Genomic DNA, 21,015 nt, shown 5'->3' with positions numbered 1-21,015 from the left:
TCCGAGTCCCCCAGGCCACCCTCACTGTCCCCAGTGTCCCCTCCCCCTGTCCCCAAGGCCACCGCCGTGTTCCCAACGTCCCTAAATCCCCCATTGTCCCCAAGGCCACCCAATGTCCCCAAATCCCCACTGTCCCCACTGTCCCCAAAGTCCCCAAGGCCCCCTCAGTGTCCCCAACCCCCAGAATGTCCCCAACCCCCCCGATTGTCCCCAATCCCCCGATGTCACCTGGATGAGCCACTCGGGGGTGACACTGGGGACACCCCTGGCCAGGGCACAGAGGGACTTCAGTGTCCCCAATGTCCCCAAATCCCCAATGTCCCCAACCCCCCTGAATGTCCCCAACCTCCCAATGTCCCCAACACCCCCAATGTCCCCAACCCCCTGAATGTCCCCAGCCCTCCCAATGTCCCCAATGTCCCCAACCCCCCTGAATGTCCCCAACCCTCCCGATTGTCCCCAGCACCCCCAATGTCCCCTCAGTGTCCCCAATCCCCCACTGTCCCCCAATGTCCCCAACCCCCCTGAATGCCCCCAGAGTCCCCAGCCCCCCCCGATGTCCCCGATGTCACCTGGATGAGCCACTCGGGGGTGACAATGGGGACACCCCTGGCCAGGGCACAGAGGAATTTCAGGGTCCTGCGGATGCCATCGGTCACCAGGTGGCTGCAGTCGTGCACTGAGGTGGCCTCGGTGCCACCCAGCGAGCCCAGGGCCACCAGCAGGGCTGGGGAGGCCACCAGGCCTGTGAACAGCACCTGGGGACAATGGGGACAAAGGGGACATCATTGGGGACGTCATTGGGGACGTCATTGGGGACATCTCTGAGTGCCACCAGGTCTGTGAGCAGAACCTGGGGACACTGGGGACATCACTGGGGACATTGGGGACATCATTGGGGACATCCCAGAGTGCCACCAGGCCTGTGAACACAACCTGGGGACAATGGGGACATCAATGGGGACATCATTGGGGACATTGGGGACATCATTGGGGACATCTCTGAGTGCCACCAGGCCTGTGAACACAACCTGGGGACAATGGGGACATCAATGGGGACATTGGGGACAGCCCTGAGTGCCACCAGGCCTGTGAAGAGAACCTGGGGACAATGGGGACATCAATGGGGACATTGGGGACATCACTGGGGACATCAATGGGGACATTGGGGACAGCCCTGAGTGCCACCAGGCCTGTGAACAGCACCTGGGGACAAAGGGGACATCAATGGGGACATCACTGGGGACATCAATGGGGACATTGGGGACACTTTGGGGACATCCCGGGTGCCACCACCCCCAGGAACAGCAGCTGGGACACGGAGGGGGGGAGGGGGAGGAACTGGTCTGAACTGGTTCATACTGGTTTATACTGGTCTGTACTGGTTTATACTGGTCCCTACTGGTCTGTATGGGTCCATACTGGTCCATGCCAGTCTATATTGGTCCATACTGGTCCATATTGGCTTATACTGGTCCATACTGGTCCATACCGGTTTATACTGGTCCATATTAGTCTATACTGGTCCATCTTGGTCCATACTGATCCATACTGGTTTATACTGGTTCTTACTGGTCTATATTGGTCTATACTGGTCCCTACTGGTCTATACTGGTTTATTCTGGTCCATACCAGTCTATACCGGTCCATACCGGTCTATACTGGTCCAAACTGGTCTATACTGGTCCTTACCCGGATGTGGGCGGGGCTTGTCGCTCTCTGGGGGCGGAGCCGGCTCTTGGCGCCCCCTGCTGGCTCTTCCTCCCGTGGGGGCGTGGCTGACCCTAAGCCCCGCCCATTTCCCGTTATGGGCACGGAGGGCGTGGCTTCTTCAATCCCCTCCTCTGATTGGTTCCTGCTCGGCTGGGGGCAGGGCTTGGAGGCAGGGCTGGGGGTGGGGGCAGCACAGGCCCCGCCCCCTCTGCTCTCGGCCAATCTGTGACTGCGGCGAACCTGGGGGGAGGGGCTGAGGTGGGGACCCCAAAATTCACCTGGGAAACCCCAAAATCCCCCAAATTCACCCAAAAATTCACCTGGGAAACCCCAAATTCACCTGGGAAACCCCAAAATTTATCTGGGAAACCCCAAATTCATCTGGGAAAAACCCAAAATTCATCTGGGAAACCCCAAAATGCCCCAAATTCACCCCAAAATTCACCTGGGATCCCCTAAAATCCCCCCCCCAAAATCCCCAAATTCACCCCAGAATGCAACAGGAACCCCAAAAATTCATCTGGGACACCCAAAATTCCCCCAAAATTCCCAAATTTCCCCCCAGAATTCAGCTGGGAAACCCCCAAATCCCCAAATTCATCCCAAAATTCCACCTGGGACACCCCAAAATCCTCCCAGGGACCCCAACATTCACCTGGACCCTCCAAAATCCCACCTGGAAAATCCCAAAATTCTCCAAATTCACCCCAAAATCCCACCTGGGACCCCCAAAAATCACCCAGAACCCCCCAAAATCCCCCAAATTCGCCCCAAAATACAACAGGAACCCCCCAAAAATTCACCTGGGAACGCCCAGAACTCACCTGAAAAACCCCAAAATTCCCCAAATTCACCCCAAAATCCACCTGGGACCCCCCAAAATCTCCCAAATTCCTCAAATTTACCCCAAAATCCTCCCAGGGACCCCCAAAATCCCCCAAATTCACCCCAAAATCTTTCAGGGACCCCCCAAATTCCACCCGGGACCCCCCAAATTCACCTGCGGGGTGGGCGGAGCCTCCGCGCCCTCCTGGGCGGGGCCGGGGGGAGCCCCAACATCTGGATCTGGGCTCGGCTGCTCCACATCTGGAGCTGGGGGCTCCCCCGGGGCCGTTCTGGGGCTCCCCGGCCGCTCCACATCTGGATTTGGGGGTGGGGCTCGCTGGGCGGCCACAGCTGGGTCTGGGGTCTCCGCCGCCACATCTGGAATTTCGGGCGGCTTTAAGGGAGTTTTGGGCGCTTTGGGGGACCCCACATCTGGATCGGGGGGCAGGAACAGCTGGGTGGCCACGTCAAAGTCCTCCCCCTCCACATCTGGATCCGGGGGCGCCGCCCTCACATCTGGAATTCTGGGGTGATTGGGGGTCATTCTGGGGCCTGGAACATCTGGATTTGGGGGTAGGAACAGCTGCGTGGCCGCATCTGGATCCAGGGAGGGTGGCTCCTCCACATCTGGAACTTGGGGGTCCTTCAGGGGCATTTTGGGGGTTCCTGGGCTCCCCACATCTGGATTCGGGGGTGGGAACAGCTGGGTGGCCACATCTGGATCCGACTCATCTTCCTCCTCCACATCTGGAAGATTAGGTTGGGTTGGGGGAATTTTGAGTCGTCTGGGGCTCTCAACATCTGGAGGCGACCGGAACATCTGGGCGGCCACATCTGGGACTGGCTCCTCTTCCACATCTGGGTCTGGGATTTCGCCTTCCACATCTGGAATCCTGGGCTGGCCCGGGGTGATTTTGAGTTGTTTCCGACTCCCCACATCTGGAGAGGGCAGGAACAGCTGGGTGGCCACATCTGGATCTGACTCCTCTTCCTCTTCCACACCTGGAATTTCGGGCGGGTTTGGGGCGAGTTTGAGTCGTTTTGGGCTCTCCACATCTGGATTTGGGCACAGGAACAGCTGGGTGGCCACATCTGGATCTGACTCCTCCTCCTCCTCTTCCACATCTGGAATTTTGGGTTGGTTCTGGGTAACTTTAGGAAATTTTGGGCTCCCCACATCTGGGGAGGGCAGGAACAGCTGCGTGGCCACATCTGGATCTGGGGAGGCCGGTCCCTCCACATCTGGCGTTTCGGGGTCTTTGGGGCCGCTCTGGGGCTTTCTGGGCTCCCAACATCTGGGGAGGGCAGGAACAGCTGGGTGGCCACATCTGGATCTGACTCGTCTTCCTCCTCCACATCTGGAATTTTGGGCGGGTTCGGGGTCATTTTGAGCAGTTTTGGGTTCCCAGCATCTGGGTTTGGGGGCAGGAACATCTGGGTGGCCACATCTGGATCTGGCTCTTCCGCCTTCCCATCCGGGTCTGGCGTTTCACCTCCCACATCTGGAATTTTGGGTGGGCTCTGGGTGGCTTGGCGTTGGCCTCCACCCCCAACATCTGGAGAGGGCGGGAACAGCTGGGTGCCCACATCTGGATCCGACTCGCCTTCCCCCCCCACATCTGGAACCTCACCCACCTTTTGGGTCCCTGGGAGCCTCCCAACATCTGGACCTGGGGGCTCTGGCCCCACATCTGGCGTTCCGGGCACGTTTGGGGTCGCTTCCCGCCTCTCTGAGGGCCGAACATCTGGATCAGGCTCCTCCTCCTCCTCCACATCTGTGTCGCTCTCCACCACCAGGGCTCCACATCTGGATTCAGGGCCGCCCACAGCTGGATTCGGGCTCTCTGCGGGCACATCTGGAGTTTCGGGTGCATTTTGGGTCATTTTCAGTCTTTTTGCGGGCCAAACATCTGGACCCGGCTCCTCCTCCTCCTCCACATCTGTGCCGCCGTCCCCCCCCGGTGCCTGGCACCCGGTTTTGGCCACCCCAACATCTGGATCTGGCGTCTCCAGCCCCACATCTGGGCTTTCGGGCACCTCTGGGGGCGTTCTGAGCTTCTGGGGGGCTCAACATCTGGACTCGGCCCCTCCTCCTCCACATCTGTGTCGCTGTCCACCAGCAGTGCCTGACTCCCGATTTCGGGGCCCGGAACATCTGGATTTGGGGCCCTGGCCGCCACATCTGGAGTTTCTGGGATATTCTGGGTCATTCTGAGCTGGTGGGGGGGCTCCACATCTGGATCCTCCTCCACATCTGTGTCGCTGTCCACCAGCAGCGCCTGACTCCCGATTTCGGGCCCCGGAACATCTGGATTTGGGGCCCTCGCCGCCACATCTGGAGTTTCAGGCACATTCTGGGTAATTTTCAGCCTTTTGGGGGGTTCCACATCTGGATCCTCCTCCACATCTGTGTCGCTGTCCACCCCCAGCATCCCCTGCCCGATTTTGGGCCTCTCCACAGCTGGATTTGGGGTCTCCAGCCCCACATCTGGAGTTCCGGGAGCGTTTCGGGTCAATCGGAGCCTTTTGGGGGGCTGCACATCTGGATCTGCGCCCTCTTCCACATCTGTGTCGCTGTCCACCAGCAGCATCTGGGGAGGGCGTTTGGGGCCCAGAACATCTGGATTTGGGGGCCTCGACACCACATCTGGAGTTTCTGGGACGTTTTGGGTCATTCTGAGTCGTTCTGGGGGCTCCACATCTGGATCCTCCTCCACATCTGTGTCGCTGTCCACCAGCAGCGCCTGACTCCCGATTTCGGGGCCCGGAACATCTGGATTTGGGGCCCTCACCACCACATCTGGAGTTTCAGGCACATTCTGGGTCATTTTCAGCCTTTTGGGGAGTTCCACATCTGGATCCTCCTCCACATCTGTGTCGCTGTCCACCCCCAGCATCCCCTGCCCGATTTTGGGCCTCTCCACAGCTGGATTTGGGGTCTCCGCCCCCACATCTGGAATTCCGGCCGCGTTTCGGGTCCTTCTGCTCCTTTTGGGGGGCTGCACATCTGGATCTGCGCCCTCCTCCTCCACATCTGTGTCGCTGTCTGCCAGCAGCGCCCCACGCGGCGTTTTTGGGCCCCGAACATCTGGATTTGGGGTCTCCGCCGCCACATCTGGAGCTTCTGGGACGTTTTGGGTCGTTCTCAGTCGCCGGGGGGGCTCCACATCTGGATCTGCCTCCTCCTCCTCCACATCTGTGTCACTCTCCACCAGCAGCGCCCCGGCCCCGTTTTCAAGCCAGGAAACATCTGGATTTGGGGCTCCCGGCACCACATCTGAGTTTCGGGAACGTCTTGGGTCATTCGGAGCCGTTTCGGGGGCTCCACATCTGGATCCGGCCCCTCCTCCTCCTCCTCCCCCACATCTGTGTCGCTGTCCACCCGCAGCGCCCCACCCCCGTTTTTGGCCCACAGCACATCTGGATCTGGGGTTTCTGCCGCCACATCTGGCGCCTCCGAGCTGTCCCGGGCCGCTCTTGGCGTTTTCGGGTCCCCAACATCTGGATCTGGCCCCTCCCCGGCCACATCTGGGGCGTCCCGGGGGCAGGGAAGGCGTTTGGGGGGGGCTCCAACATCTGGGGGCACAGCTGGATCCTCCAGGGTGCTGGAAACGGGGGGGGGGGGGAGTTCAGGACCCCCCAAAATGACCCAAAGAGCCCCAAAATCCCCCCCAGGAACCCCCAAAATGTCCCCAAATATCCCAAAAAACCAACCCAGGGACCCCCAAAAATGTCCCAGGGAAGCCCAAAAACTCCTCAAGCTGCACCCAAATATCCCCAAATCCCACAAGGATCCCCCAAAAAAGATCTGAAATCCCCCCAGGGAACCCTAAATCCACCCCAGGAACCCCCAAACGTCCCTCAGGGACCCCAAATTCCACTCAGGGAATCCCAAACCCTGTTCAGGAACCCCAAATTCCCCCTCAGGGACCCCAAATTCCCTCAGGAACCCAAAATTTCCTCAGGAACCCCAAACTTCTCTCAGGAACCCCAAACCCCCCTCATGGATACCCCAAATTCCCTCAGGAACCCCAAATTCCCTCAGGAACCCCCAAACTTCTCTCAGGAAATCCCAAATTCCCTCAGAAACTCCCAGTCCTCCTCAAGGACCCCAAACTTCCGTCAGGAACCCCAAATTCCCTCAGGAATCCCAAAACTCCCTCAGGAGCCCCAAATTCCCCTCAGGAACCTCAAATTGCTTCTGGAACCCCAAATTCCCTCACGGAAACCCCAACCCCCCCTCAGAAACCCCAAATTCCCCTCAGGAACCCCAAACCCCCCTCAGAAATCCCAAATTCCCTCACGGAAACCCCAAACCTCCCTCAGAAACCCCAAATTCCACTCAGGAACCACCAAACCCCCTTCAGCAACCCCACATTGCCTCAGGAACCCCAAACTTCCCTCACAAACACCCAACCTCCCTCAGGGACCCCCAAATCTCCTGGGGAAGCCTCAAATTTCTCTCCGAAACCCCAAATTCCCAAACCAAGCCCTCAATCTCCCCTCAGAGACCCCAAACTTTCCTCAGGAACCTCCAAACCCCCTCAGAGATTCGCCTGAATCTCCCTCAGGAATCCCCCAAAATTCCCCCCCCTGAGGCCCCAACCCCCACCAAGGACCGCTCCAATCCTTTCTGTGACCCCTAAATCCCTCCGGAAAACCCCAGACCCCCCCGGATCCCAAATCCCCCAAATTCCCCCCAAATTCCCTCAGGGTCCCCCAAAAGCGGCCGCGGCCCCCCCCGCTCACCCCTCCCGCGCCATCACAGCCAATCCCCGCCCCCCGCGCTCCCATTGGCTGCTCCGTCCGCGCGCCAACGCCTATCCGCTCTTTCCATTGGCTGTTGCGCGTGTCAATCATCGCCAGACCACCGAGACGGGGCGGGTCGGTCCTCCGAGAGCGCCAGAGCGCCGGTGGGAGGGGTTTAAAAGGAGATTAGACCAATGGGAGAGCAGATAGTTTGATTGACAGCACATCTAACCAATGAAAGGGCAACAAGCGGGCGGCGCCGACCAATGGGCGCCGCGGCTTTGTCCTATATGAGCGCGCGCGAGGCCGCGACAGCCGCCATTTTCGCTACCGTCGCGTTCGCGCCTTCGCTCCGCTTTTAAAGGGGCAGCGCCGCCTCTTTACTTTTCTTCTCTCCCGTTCTCCAAGCGCTTCCGCGCCATCCGGGTGGGCCCGAGCCCTCCCCCAAGCAGCCGCCGCCATGAGGGAGATCGTTCACATCCAGGCGGGCCAATGCGGCAACCAGATCGGCGCCAAGGTGAGCGAGCCGGGCCCCACCTCCCTCCCCTCCCCGCCGCGCCGACGTTGCCCCTTTAAGAAACCCCCCCACCCCCGCGCGTCGAGACAAAGGGTGACCCCAAATCAGGCGATTTTACCCCAAAATCGGCGTTTTTCCGCCAAAAAAGAGGCTCTGAGGGAAGGAAGCGGTGCTGAATTTTGCGGGTTTGGGGTTAAAATGCAAAGATTTTGGCGCTAAATGAGGATTTGTGGTGGCCGAACGCGCCCTCCCCCCCACGCGGCCGCAAAATGGCGGCTGAGGGCGGCGGCCCCGAAACGCGGCGGCTTCGCCTCAAAATCGCCTTCTCGGAAGTGTTGCAAGAAAAATAATTTTATTTTCTTGAGTTTAAATAATTATTTTAAAATATTAGTTGCAAACGGCGCTTTTTGTCCCAAAGCGACGCGGTCTAATAAAGGATGGGCGGGGAAGGCGCCAAAATGGCGGCGAAGAGCTTTGAAATTCAAGGATTTAAACCCCAAATGATTTTTTTTTTCCCAATAATTTAATCCTAATTAAATCTAAAATCTGATTTGATTCGTGGTTTTTACCGTTTTATTTGAAATATTGTTTTTTCGCACCTTAATCGGATGTTTTCACCCCAAAATTGGGTCTTTTCGCCCCCAAAATGTGCTGTTTTCACGGCAAAACCGCTTCGTTTTACCTCAAAAATGCGGATTTTATACCTCAAAATAAAGAATTGTGACCCCCAAACAGGGCGTGACTCCCGAGGGGTCAGACCCAAAAAAAGGAGGATTAAAACAAATAAAAAATTGCTTAATATAATAAAGATTTATAGCACCTAAGAGATGCGTGACCGTTTTTTTGCTCCAAAAATCAGATTTTTTTTGTTCCAAAAGGGGATTTTTATCCTTAGGAAATAAATTTTATTCATCTTCTAATCCGCGGGATTTTACGATGAAAATTGTATCTTTTTAAAGTGTGGATTTTAGGTTTTTAAAATTGCAATATTTATCCCTAAAATTGATATTTTTCTTATTTTTAATCAGCTTTGTGTCCTGTAATGCCCCTTTTTACCCCTAAAAATGGATTTTCTTTCCCCTTAGGAAAAATTTAATTGTTAAAATGTTTCTTTTTCATATTTAAACGATTATTTTTCATTAATTATTTTTTTTTCTTGCTGAAATGCAGCTTTTTTTGCCCTCAAAAACCATTTTTTTTTTTTTTTTTAGCCCCAAAATGGAGCTTGGGCGCTGCAGTTCAGCATCTTTGTCTGCAAAAATAACATTTTTTTTTTCTGCGAAATTTCACATTTCTATACCCGAAAAAAAGGATTTTCCAAGCGGAAAAATGATGGATTAATTTTTTTTTTTAAAAGTATAATATTGGGTTAAAATCTGAATTTTTTTTTGTAGCTCCGAGGGATTTCCCAGCCCTAAAATGGAGGTTTCCAACCCAAAATGGAGGTTTCGGGGGGGAGAATCGCAGCTTTGTGCTCTTAAATCTCATTTTTTTTAACCTCAAAATCACCGATTTTGCTTCAAAATTTACTTTTTTTATTTCAATATTTTTTTTTAGCACAAACTGGTGTTTTTTTGCCAAAAAAAATGTTATTTTAGGCCTTATAATTAGTAATTTTACCCAGCGAAATGTTATTTTTGCTGCTTTAAAAATTCATTTTTTCCTTAAATTTGCGTTTTTGCCCCAAACCTTCCCCGTTTATCCTCACATTTCTTCTATTTATTTTTTTTAATTTTATTTTTTTGGTCAAAAATCGCTTTTTTCAACCCCAAATTCGCTTCTTTGTGTTTCCAGACCGCATTTCCTGCCCCGCATTGAATCTTTGTTCTCCAAAACGCCTCAAATTGGAATTTTTTTACCCAAAATGTTTTTTTTTTTAAATCCCGAGGGAAAAAATTGGGATTTTGTGGCTCAAAAAAATATTTGAAATTCCACAAAAAAAATATTGGCATTTAACACATTAAATTTGCTTTTAAAAATCTTTTTTTTTTAGCCCCAAACCCGCAATTTTTCACCCAAAATTGGCAATTTTTACCCTTAAATATTCCACTTTTATAATCCATATTTTGTCACTAAATGCTCAATTTCTTCCCCAATCCCCCATTTTTCCTCAAAAATTGTCATTTTTAACCCGCTGCATTCCAAGGCTCCGAAATTCAGATTATTTACAAAAAAAAATTCTGAATATTTTACCCGAATTTAATATTTAAAACGCTTTTTTTTCTTCGTTTTCCCATTTTTTTTACCCCAAACCGTTTTTTTTTGTAAAAATTTTTTTCTTACAATCCCAAAATGCCTTTTTTTTAACTCATTTATTCTATCACCCTCAAAATCTTTATTTTTTAACCCATTTTTGCCCACAATCCCCAGAAACGCTGGATTTAACCAAATCAATATTTAAAAACCCATTTATTGCTGTATTTCTACAATTTAAATTCTTTTTCATTATAAACTCCAAAACTTATATTTTAAAATTTTTTTTTTTCTCTTCAGACCCACATTTTTTATTTTTTAAATAAATTTCTCCCTCAGAATCCCCGAACCGCCATTTTCTCTCAAATCACCCTTTTCAACCTTCTTAATTTTTAATCCCCGAAATTACCATTTTTCAACCCAAAATTTTTATTTTAACCCCGTTTTTCATTCCACAATCCCAAAATCTCCATTTTTTGGCCTCTTTTTTTTTTTTTTAACCCTAAAATTTTTTTTTTCTCTCATTTTCCCCTCAGGCCGTGCTCCCCCACCCCCCCCCCCCCCCGCTCCATTTTAACCCCAAAACCCCCAATTTTTTCCATCTCATTTTTAAATAAAAAATTTAAACCCCCCCCCGAGGCGATTTTAGGTGTAAAAATCTGAATTTTTAGGTGCAGAAAAAGCCGATTTTGGGTATAAAAATCCGATTTTGGTGAAGTTTATTTGAATTTTCCCGCTTTGCCGCCATTTTCTCGCGTTCCCGCCATTTTAAGGGGGCGGGGCCTCGTCCCTTCCCTCACAAACCCGCGCCTTTAAATTTAAATTAAAAAACCCCAAAAATCGCTTTTTTTACCCAAAAAAAAACTTTTAAAATTTTTTTTTGGCTTGTAGCCCCATCCTTTTAGGAGCTGATCACGCCCTAAATTTAATTTTTAACCCCTAAAAATCCTCATTTTTTTTAACCCAAAATTGGGTTATGGTGGGGGGAGGTCTCACCCCTCACTTGGCCTCGCCTTCAAATTTATTTAAAATTCTCCAAAATTTTTTTTTTTTTTTACCCCAAAATTGCAGCTTGGGGGAGGTGGGCGGGGCCAGACTTAAATTCTATTATTTTAAAATGTTCCCAAATTTTCTTTTTTTTTTGTCCCCAAAATGAATCCTGGGTGTAGCAAAGTGGCCGTGGCCCTGTAACCCCCACGCCCCCAATTTCCTTTTAAATCCCGATTTTTTTCCTTTAAAATCCCGATTTTTTTTTCTTTTAAAAACTCGATTTTTTTCTTTTAAAATATATTTTTTTTAAATTCTCAAATCTCCCTTTTCTACCTTAAAATTCTTATTTCCTACCTTAAAATTCTGAACTTTTTTAACTCCAAATCCTCTTTTTTTTCCCCCAAAATTGAGTCCCAGATGTAGCAGACCCAAACCACGCCCCCGATTTATTTATAAATCCCTTTTGTTTATAAATCCCATTATTTTTCTTTTGAAATTATGATTTTTTAATTTTCAAGTCTAATTTTTTATCTTTTAAAATCCCAATTTTTTCCTTTAAAATCTAATTTTTTAAGGTTGTCAACTGCAATTTTATACTTTAAAATCCTCATTTCTTATCCTAAAATTATTAATTTTTTTAGCCCCAAATCCTCATTTTTCCCCAAAAAATTGAGTCCCAGATGTAGCAAAGTGGGCGTGGCCTTTAACGCAAACCACGCCCCCAAATTCCTTAAAAATTCTGACATTTTTCCATTAAAACTCTGATTTTTTTCCCTTTAAAATTCAGATTTTTCTTCCTTTCAAATTCATTTCTTTGTTTCAAAATCCCAATTGTTTTTTCCTTTAAAATTAAATTGTTTAAAGTTCTCGAACCACCATTTCTTACCTTAAAATTCCTAAATTTTTTTGCCCCAAATCCTCTTTTTTTCCCCAAAAAATTGAGTTTAAAGTGGAGCAAAGTGGGCGTGGCCCCGCCCTCTTTAAGCCCCGCCCCTTTTACCTTTGACCACGCCCCAAGCCTGATTTTCCACCCTAAAATTCTCTTTTTTTCCCCCTTAAAAATCCTCATTTTTCCTCCTAAAATCTGGATTTTTCCTTTAAAATCCTCATTTTTTTTCTCCTAAAATCTGGATTTTTTCCCTTAAAATGCTGGTTTTTTCTCCTAAAATCCTCATTTTTTTCTTTAAAATCCTCATTTTTTTTCTTTAAAATCCTCATTTTTTTCATTTAAAATCCTCATTTTTTGTCCTAAAATCCTCATTTTTCCCTTAAAATCCTGGTCTTTCCTTCTAAAATTCTCATTTTTTCCTTTAAAATCCTCATTTTTCCTCCTAAAATCCTAATTTTTCCTTTAAAATCCTAGTTTTTTGTCCTAAAATCGTAATTTTTTCCGTTAAAATCCCAATTTTTTTTCTTTCAAAACTCTGAATTTCTTTTCCCCCCTAAAATGGGGTTTGGGGTGGGTGTGGCTTTGCTGACCCCGCCCCCTTTTAAGCCCCTCCAGACCACGCCCCCAAATCCCCATTTCCGAGTCCAAAATTCCCATTTTTTCCTCCGAAAATTCTCATTTTTCTCTGTAAAATCCCAGGTTTTTTTCTTTCCAAGTACTGATTTTTTTCCTTAAAAAGTCCCAATTTTTTTCCCCTCAAAATTCTGATTTTTTCCTCCCCAAAATCCCATTTTCCCCCCTAAAAATCCCAATTTTTTCCCTCAAAATCCCAGTTTTCCCCCTCAAATCCCAATTTTCCCTCCTAAAATCCCCATTTTTCCCCTAAAACCCCAATTTTCCTCCTCAAATCATTCCCCCTTTCCCCCCTAAAATCCCAATTTCCCCCATAAAATCCTTATTTTTCCCCCATAAAATCGTTATTTCCCCCCCTAAAATCCCAATTTTCCCCCCAAAATCCCAATTTTCCTCCTAAAATCCTCATTTTTTTTCCCTTAAAATCCTCATTTTTTCCTATTAAAATCCCGTTTTTTCTCCTAAATTCCTCATTTTTTTTTCCTTTAAAATCCTCATTTTTCCCCTGAAACCCCGGGGTTTTTTGTCCCAAATCCCGGTTTTTTGCCCTGGAGCTGTCCCCGAGCCGTCCCCAAGGTGTCCCTGCCATCCCCGAGCTGTCCCTAAGGTGTCCCCAAGGTGTCTCTGCCATCCCCGAGCTGTCCCAGATGTCCCCAAGGTGTCCCTGCTGTCCCCAAGCTGTCCCCAAGGTATCCCCGAGGTGTCCCTGCCATCCCCGAGGTGTCCCCAAGGTGTCCCTGCCATCCCCGAGGTGTCCCCAAGGTGTCCCTGCTGTCCCCGAGGTGTCCCCGAGCCGTCCCCAAGGTGTCCCCGAGCTGTCCTTCCCATCCCCAAGCTGTCCCCAAGGTGTCCCTGCCATCCCCGAGGTGTCCCTGAGCAGTCCCCAAGGTGTCTCCGAGGTGTCCCCCTGCCATCCCCGAGCTGTCCCTGCCATCCCCGAGCTGTCCCCGAGCTGTCCCAGCCATCCCCGAGCTGTCCCAGCTGTCCCCAAGGTGTCCCCGAGCTGTCCCCAAGGTGTCCCCGAGCTGTCCCCGAGCTGTCCCAGCTGTCCCAGCTGTCCCCGAGCCATCCCCGAGCTGTCCCCGCTGTCCCCGCAGTTCTGGGAGGTGATCAGCGACGAGCACGGCATCGACCCCACGGGCACCTACCATGGGGACAGCGACCTGCAGCTGGACCGGATCAGCGTCTACTACAACGAGGCCACAGGTGGGGACACCTGGGGACACCTGGGGACACTTGGGGACAGCTGTCACCCCCCCCGGGGCTCCTCTGCCCTTCCCGTTTCTCGTTGTGTCACTCGTTGTTGTTGGTGGCTTTTGTCGCCTTCCCGCTGTCGCATCTCTGTTGTGGCTTTGTCACTTTTAGTGTCACTTTGTCACCTCCCCCCACTGTCACCTGTCCGTTGTTTCTTTGCTGGTGTCACCTCCACAGGTGTCACCTTGTCCCCAGTGTCACCTCCCCCCGTGTTGCTCTCTCCAGTGTTGTCCCCATCGGTGTCACCTGTCCGTTGTCATCGTGTCCCCAGTGTCACTTCTCCATTGTCATTTTGTCACTAATGTCATCCCGTTGATGTCACCGTCCTGTCCCCAGTGTCACCTTTCTTTGTTGTCATTTCCCTCTGTTGTCACTTTGTTATTTCTGGTGTCACTTTGTCACCCCCGTGGTGTCACTGCCCGCTTTGTCACCCCCCTGTGTCACCTTGTCCCTCCTGTTGTCAGCTTGTCCCCAGTGTCACCTGTCCATTGTCACCTGTCCAGTGTTAACTTGTCCCCTGTGTCACCCCATTGGTGTCACCTTGTCCCCAGTGTCACCTGTCCATTGTCCAGTGTCATCTGTCATTGTCACCTGTCCAGTGTCACCTGTCCATTGTCACCTGTCCCCTCCCTGTCCCTGTGTCCCATCCTGGGCTGCTCTGGGGGAGTTTTGGGGTGAATTTGGGGATTTTGGGGTAAATTTGGGAATTTTGGGGTGGTTTAGGATGAATTGGGGGATTTTGGGGTGAATTTGGGGATTTTGGGGGGGTTGGGGATGAAGTTTTGGGTTTTTTGGGGATAAATTTGGGGATTTTGGGGTGGTTTGGAATAAATTGGAGGAGTTGGGGATGAACTGTTGGGTTTTAGGAAAAATTTGGGGTTTTTTGGGGATAAATTTGGGAATTTTGGGGTGAATTTGAAATAAATTGGGGAATTTGGGATGAATTTTTGGGTTTTAGGGTGGTTTGGGGTGAATTTGGGTTTTTTGGGGATAAATTTGGGAATTTTGGGGTGAATTTGGGGATTTTGGGGGTGGTTTGAAATAAATTGGGGGGTTTGGGATGAATTTTGGGGTTTTAGGGTAAATTCGGGTTTTTTTGAGAATAAATTTGGGGATTTTGGGGTGAATTTGGGATTTGGGGATGATTTGGAATAAATTGGGGGGGTTGGGGATGAATTTTTGGGTTTTAGGGTGGTTTGGGGTAAATTTGGGGGTTTTGGGGATAAATTTGGGGATTTTTGGGGTGAATTTCAGGGGATTTTGGGGTGGTTTGGGATGGATTTGGGGTTTTGGAAATAAATTTGGGGTTTGGGGTGAATTTGGTTCTTTTTGGGTTGATTTTTGGTATCATTCCAGGTGTTTTGGGGTAATTTGGGATTTTTTGGGGAATTTTTTGGGGCGATTTTGGCTTTTTTTGGGGTGATTTTTCCTATTTTTGGGTTAATCCTGAGCATTTTAGGGGCAGTTCTGGGGTGAATTTTGGGGATTTTTGGGATAATTTGGGTGTTTTTAGGATAATTCTGGGTAGTTTGGGGTCATTTTTGGGGTGATTCCAGGAGTTTTGGGGTAATTTTAGGGGAATTCTGGGTGGTTTTGGGGTGATTTTGCTCATTTTGGGGCAAATTTTCTCATTTTTGGGGTCATTTTTTCTCATTTTTGGGGTGATTCTTCCCATTCTTGGGGTTGATTTTTCTTATTTTTGGGGTGACTTTTCCCATTTTTGGGGTAAATTCTGATGCTTCTGGGATAAAATCTGGAGATTTTTGGGGTAAATTCTGGTGGTTTTGGTCAATTCCAGGGATAAATCCATGCCCAGGGTCCCCTTGGTGGTTTTGGGGTAAATTCTGGTGGTTTTGGGGTGAATTTTTATTATTTTGGAGTGACTCTGGGTGGTTTTGGGCTGGTTTTTTTTCTTATTTTTGGGGAAATTTTTCAGTTTTTTGTGAATTTTAGGAGGTAAATTCATACTCAGGGCCATCCTGGTGGTTTTGGGGTGAATTTTGGGTTAAATTTTGGGGTTTTTGGTGAATTTTAGGAGGCAAATCCATACCCAGAGCCATCCTGGTGGTTTTGGGGTGAATTTTGGGTTAAATTTTGGGGGTTTTTGGTGAATTTTAGGGGGTAAATCCGTGCCCAGGGTAATCCTGGTGGTTTGGGGGTGAATTTTAGGTTAAATTTTGGGGTTTTTGGTGAATTTTAGGAGGTAAATCCATACCCAGGGTAATCCTGGTGGCTTTGGGGTGAATTTTGGGTTGAATTTTGGGGTTTTTGGTGAATTTTAGGGGGTAAATCTGTGCCCAGGGCCATCCTGGTGGTTTTGGGGTGAATTTTGGGGTAACTTTTGGGGTTTTTGGTGAATTTTAGGAGGCAAATACGTGCCCAGGGCCATCCTGGTGGACCTGGAGCCCGGCACCATGGACTCCGTGCGCTCGGGACCCTTCGGGCAAATCTTCCGACCTGACAACTTCGTGTTCGGTGAGGGACACACCTGGGACACCTGGGGACACCTGGGGACAGCTGGGACACAGCTGAGACACACCTGGGACACCTGGGGACAGCTGGGACACCTGGGGACAGCTGGGACACACCTGGGACACACCTGGGGGACACACCTGGGACACCTGGGGACAGCTGGGACACACCTGGGACACACGTGGGGACACACCTGGGGACACACCTGGGATACCTGGGGACATACCTGGGGACACCTGAGGACAGTGGGGACACACCTGGGGATATCTGAGATACCTGGGACACACCTGGGGATAGCTGGGACAGGTGGGACACACCTGGGGACACACCTGAGACACCTGTGGACTCACCTGGGGACAGAGCTGGGACACACCTGGGGACAGCTGAGATACCTGGGGACACACCTGAGACACGTGGGGACAGGCCGGGGGACAGCTGGGGACACACCTGGGATACCTGGGGACACACCTGGGGGGACACCTGGGGACAGCTGGGACACACCTGGGGACACCTGAGGATAGCGGGGACACACCTGGGGACATCTGAGATACCTGGGGACACCTGGGGATTCCTGGGACGCACCTGGGGACACACCTGGGATACCTGGGGACTTCTGGGACACACCTGGGAGAGAGCTTGGGACACCTGGGAGGTAACTGGGACACACTGGGGACATTTGGGGACACATCTGAGAATATGTGGACCCACCTGGAAATACCTGGGGAACATTTGGGGGTACCTGGGACACACCTGGGACAGCGGGGTGGTGGCCTCAGGGGACAGCAGGTCCCCAAAAGTGGGGTGAAGGTCCCCAGGTGTCCCCAAGGTGGATTTGGAGGTCCCAAGGGTGGGGTGAAGGTCCCCAGGTGTCCCTCCAAGGTAAATTTGAAGGCACTCAGGTGTCCCCAAGGTGGAGTTAAAGGTCCTCAAGATGGTTTGAAGGTCCCCAGGGTTGGGTTTGAGGGTCCCCAAAGGTGGTTTAAGGTCCCCAGGTGTATTTTGAAGGTCCCCAAAAATGATTTCAAGATCCCCAAATGCCATTTGAAAGTCCCCAAGATGGTTTGAAGTTCCCAAATGTCATTTAAAGGTCCCTAAAAATGTTTTGAAGCTCCCAAATGCCATTGTAAGGTCCCCAAAACTGATTTGAGGTTCCCCAAGATGGTTTGAAGTTCCCAAATGTCATTTAAAGATCTCCAAAAATGATTTGAAGGTCCCCAAAACAGTTTGAAGCTCCCAAATGTCATTTTAAGGTCCCCAGAGGTGATTTAAGGGTCCCCAAGACAGATCAAAGCTCCCAAATGTCATTTTAAGGTCCCCACAAATGATTTGAAAGTCCCCAAGATGATTTGAAGCTCCCAAATGCCATTGTAAGGTCTCCAAAAGTGATTTGAAGGTCCCCAAGACAGATCAAAGCTCCCAAGTATCATTTAAAGGTCCCCAAAAACGATTTGAAGGTCCCCGAAGTGATTTGAAGCTCCCAAATGCCATTTAAACATCCCCCAAAATGATTTGCAGGTCTCCAAGACAGTTAAATGGTCCTAAATGCCATTGTAAGGTCCCCAAAACCAATTTGAAGGTCCCCAAGATGATTTGAGGCTCCCAAATGCCGTTGTAAGGTCCCCAAAACAGTTTCCAGCTCCCAAATGTCATTTCAAGGTCCCCAAAACCGATTTGAAGGTCCCCGATGTGATTCGAAGCTCCCAAATTCCGTTCCGAGACCCCTCCCAACCCTTCCCACCCCATTTTTTAATTTTTATTTCCCTCCCCTTTCTCTCCCTCCAGGCCAAAGCGGCGCCGGCAACAACTGGGCCAAGGGTCACTACACGGAGGGCGCCGAGCTGGTGGACTCGGTGCTGGACGTCGTCCGCAAAGAGGCCGAGAGCTGCGATTGCCTGCAGGGCTTCCAGCTCACCCATTCCCTGGGCGGCGGCACCGGCTCGGGCATGGGCACGCTGCTCATCTCCAAGATCCGCGAGGAGTACCCCGACCGCATCATGAACACCTTCAGCGTGGTGCCCTCGCCCAAGGTGTCGGACACGGTGGTGGAGCCCTACAACGCCACGCTGTCGGTGCACCAGCTGGTGGAGAACACGGACGAGACGTACTGCATCGACAACGAGGCGCTCTACGACATCTGCTTCCGCACGCTCAAGCTCACCACGCCCACCTACGGCGACCTCAACCACCTGGTGTCGGCCACCATGAGCGGCGTCACCACGTGCCTGCGCTTCCCCGGGCAGCTCAACGCCGACCTGCGCAAGCTGGCCGTCAACATGGTGCCCTTCCCGCGGCTGCACTTCTTCATGCCGGGCTTCGCGCCGCTGACGTCGAGGGGCAGCCAGCAGTACCGAGCCCTCACCGTGCCCGAGCTCACCCAGCAGGTGTTCGACGCCAAGAACATGATGGCGGCCTGCGACCCGCGGCACGGCCGCTACCTCACCGTGGCCGCCGTCTTCCGGGGCCGCATGTCCATGAAGGAGGTGGACGAGCAGATGCTCAACGTGCAGAACAAGAACAGCTCCTACTTCGTGGAGTGGATCCCCAACAACGTCAAGACGGCCGTGTGCGACATCCCCCCGCGCGGCCTCAAGATGGCCGTCACCTTCATCGGCAACAGCACGGCCATCCAGGAGCTCTTCAAGAGGATCTCGGAGCAGTTCACGGCCATGTTCCGCCGCAAGGCCTTCCTGCACTGGTACACGGGCGAGGGCATGGACGAGATGGAGTTCACCGAGGCCGAGAGCAACATGAACGACCTCGTGTCCGAGTACCAGCAGTACCAGGACGCCACGGCCGAGGAGGAGGAGGATTTCGGCGAGGAGGCCGAAGAAGAGGCCTGAGGGTTTTTCCTTCTCCCCTTTTCCCCTTCCCTTCCTGCTGTGCTGTCCCAGAGAGGCGTCAACCGGCGGGCGGCGCCTTCGGTGTCCTCGTCCTTCGTCATCGTCATCATCATCGGCAGCGGAGTTCCCACCTGACCTTCATCATCATCATCATCATCATCGTCAACCTGGAAGAGTCCCCAGCCTTGAGTGCTGTCCTCAAAGTCCTCAGCCTTCATCATCATGAACCTGGAAGAGTTCCCAGCCTTCATCATCATGAAACCTGGAGGAGTTCCCAGCCTTCATCATCATCATCATGAACCTGGAAGAGTCCCCAGCCTTCATCATCATCGATTTCGAAGAGTCCCCAGCCTTCTTCATCATCATCATCATTTTTGAAGAGTCCTCAGCCTTCAGCGCTGTCCTCAAAGTCCTCAACCTTCATCATCGTCACCCTGGAAGAGTTCCCAGCCTTCATCATCATCAACCTGGAAGAATCCCTGGCCTTCATCATCTTCAAAGAGTTCCCCGGCCTTCAGCGCCATCCTCGCAGTTCTCAGCCTTCATCATCGTCACTCTTGAAGAGTCTCCAGCCTTCATCATCCTCGAGGAGTTTCCAGTCTTGATCGTGGTCAGGGCTCCCAGTTTTGGACGTTTTCATCCCTGAAGAGTCTCCAACCTTCATCATCATCATCATCGTCAAGAGTTCCCAGCCTTCGTCATCATTGAAGAGTTTCCAGCCATCCTTGAAGAGTTCCCAGCCTTCATCACCATCATCATCCTCCCAAGGTTCTTGGCCTTCATCCTCATCCCTCCTCCTCCTCTTCAGAGCCTCCAGGAGCTCCAGGCCTTCATCCTGGTCCTTGGAGAGTCTTTGACCACCATCATCCTCAGTGTGGAAGAATTTCAGAGAGCCCCTGACCTTCATCATCCTCATCATGGAAGAGTTTCTGACCTTCATCATCCTCATCATGGAAGAGTTTCTGACCTTCATCATCATCATCCTCATCATGGAAGAGCCTCCAAGAGTTCCTGACCTTCATCCTCCTCATGCTCCCCTCCCCCGCTGCCACCTCCCGGCCCCTCCCCCACCCCCTCCTCCATTTTTTTCTCCTTTTTTCCCAATTTTTCTTCTTTTTTTTTTGTGTTTTCCCTCTTTTTTTTTGTGTTTTCCCCCTTTTTTGTCGTTTCCTCCCATTTTTGCTTCATTTTCTCCTTTTTTTTCCCCCCCATTTTTGGTTTCACCTTTTCCATAATTTCCCCCCTTTTTTTTTTAATTAATTTTTGGTTTTTTCCCTCATTTTTGGTCTTTTCTTCCAATTTTTTCTCTTTTCTCCCCGTTTTTGGCCGCTCTCAGCCCAATTTCATTCCTTTTTTCCAGCTTTTGCTTCATTTTTCCCAATTTTTGGTTCCTTTTTTCTCCAATTTTTGGTTCCTTTTCCCCAATTTTTGCTCATTTTCCCTCATTTTGGGGTCGCATTCCTCAGTTTTTATTCATTTTTTTCCCCAATTTTCATCCGTTTTCCCCAATTTTTGGTTCATTTTTTCCCCATTTTTTGTCAATTTTTCCCAATTTTTGTCCATTTTTGCTTCATTTCCCCCCATTTTTGTTCATTTTTTTCCCCATTTTTCGTTCGTTTTCCCTCATTTTTTGTCCCATTTTTTCCCGATTTTTTCTCCATTTCTCCCAAATTTTCTCCATTTTTCCCAATTTCCCTCCTTTTCTCCCCAATTTCCATCCCTGTTCCCGTTTTTGGATCGTTTTGGGATTTTTTTGTTTCGTTTTGGTTTTTTTTTTGTGTGTTTTTTTTTTTTTTTTCCCATTTCTTTCGTTTTTCATATTGAAAAGTCGCCCCCGGGTCCGGAATAAACTCGGGATGGAAAAGCCACCAAAAGTGTCACCTGTGTCACCTCTTCTGTCACCTGTGTCACCACCTGTGTCACCTGTGGGGTCACCTGAG

At 50.5% G+C, this 21,015-nt stretch overlaps 3 protein-coding genes across 3 annotated transcripts; 1 reads left to right on the top strand and 2 right to left on the bottom strand.

Moving 5' to 3' along the window:
- Window positions 1-520: 520 nt before the first annotated feature.
- On the bottom strand, window positions 521-4,021 carry LOC148218157 (uncharacterized; the record flags this gene model as incomplete). The annotated part of the gene is made up of 3 exons (XM_088158056.1): window positions 2,714-4,021; window positions 1,693-1,953; window positions 521-758 (listed from the first exon to the last, which is right to left on the bottom strand). Coding segments are annotated over exons 1-3 (1,144 nt in total), but the record flags the coding sequence as incomplete, so codon positions are not given.
- Window positions 4,021-7,398, bottom strand: LOC148218156 (uncharacterized). Its single transcript, XM_088158055.1, has 2 exons — window positions 7,288-7,398; window positions 4,021-6,143 (listed from the first exon to the last, which is right to left on the bottom strand). The coding sequence occupies exons 1-2, from the start codon at window positions 7,396-7,398 to the stop codon at window positions 4,425-4,427; spliced, it is 1,830 nt and encodes a 609-aa protein (XP_088014181.1). The 3' UTR covers window positions 4,021-4,424.
- Window positions 7,399-7,609: 211 nt separating this feature from the next.
- On the top strand, window positions 7,610-20,955 carry LOC148218155 (tubulin beta chain). The gene is made up of 4 exons (XM_088157997.1): window positions 7,610-7,804; window positions 13,607-13,715; window positions 16,128-16,238; window positions 18,018-20,955. The coding sequence occupies exons 1-4, from the start codon at window positions 7,748-7,750 to the stop codon at window positions 19,073-19,075; spliced, it is 1,335 nt and encodes a 444-aa protein (XP_088014123.1). The 5' UTR covers window positions 7,610-7,747; the 3' UTR covers window positions 19,076-20,955.
- The last annotated feature ends 60 nt before the right edge of the window (window positions 20,956-21,015 follow it).

Source organism: Sturnus vulgaris, unplaced genomic scaffold (assembly GCF_052056855.1).
Source record: "Sturnus vulgaris isolate bStuVul1 unplaced genomic scaffold, bStuVul1.hap1 Scaffold_195, whole genome shotgun sequence".
In the NCBI taxonomy this organism is placed as follows: Eukaryota; Metazoa; Chordata; class Aves; order Passeriformes; family Sturnidae; genus Sturnus; species Sturnus vulgaris.
Note: the sequence above shows the minus strand (reverse complement) of the source record. Positions and strands in the feature narration are given on the sequence as shown.

Excerpts from the sequence above, each read along its gene's own strand:
- LOC148218156 (XM_088158055.1), bottom strand. The coding sequence starts at position 7,398 with ATGATTGACACGCGCAACAGCCAATGGAAAGAGCGGATAGGCGTTGGC. Across the intron at positions 6,144-7,287 it reads GCTGTGATGGCGCGGGAGGG|CACCCTGGAGGATCCAGCTG; the intron begins GTGAGCGGGGGG and ends CCCCGTTTCCAG.
- LOC148218155 (XM_088157997.1), top strand. The coding sequence starts at position 7,748 with ATGAGGGAGATCGTTCACATCCAGGCGGGCCAATGCGGCAACCAGATC. Across the intron at positions 7,805-13,606 it reads GCAACCAGATCGGCGCCAAG|TTCTGGGAGGTGATCAGCGA; the intron begins GTGAGCGAGCCG and ends CTGTCCCCGCAG. Across the intron at positions 16,239-18,017 it reads ACCTGACAACTTCGTGTTCG|GCCAAAGCGGCGCCGGCAAC; the intron begins GTGAGGGACACA and ends CTCTCCCTCCAG.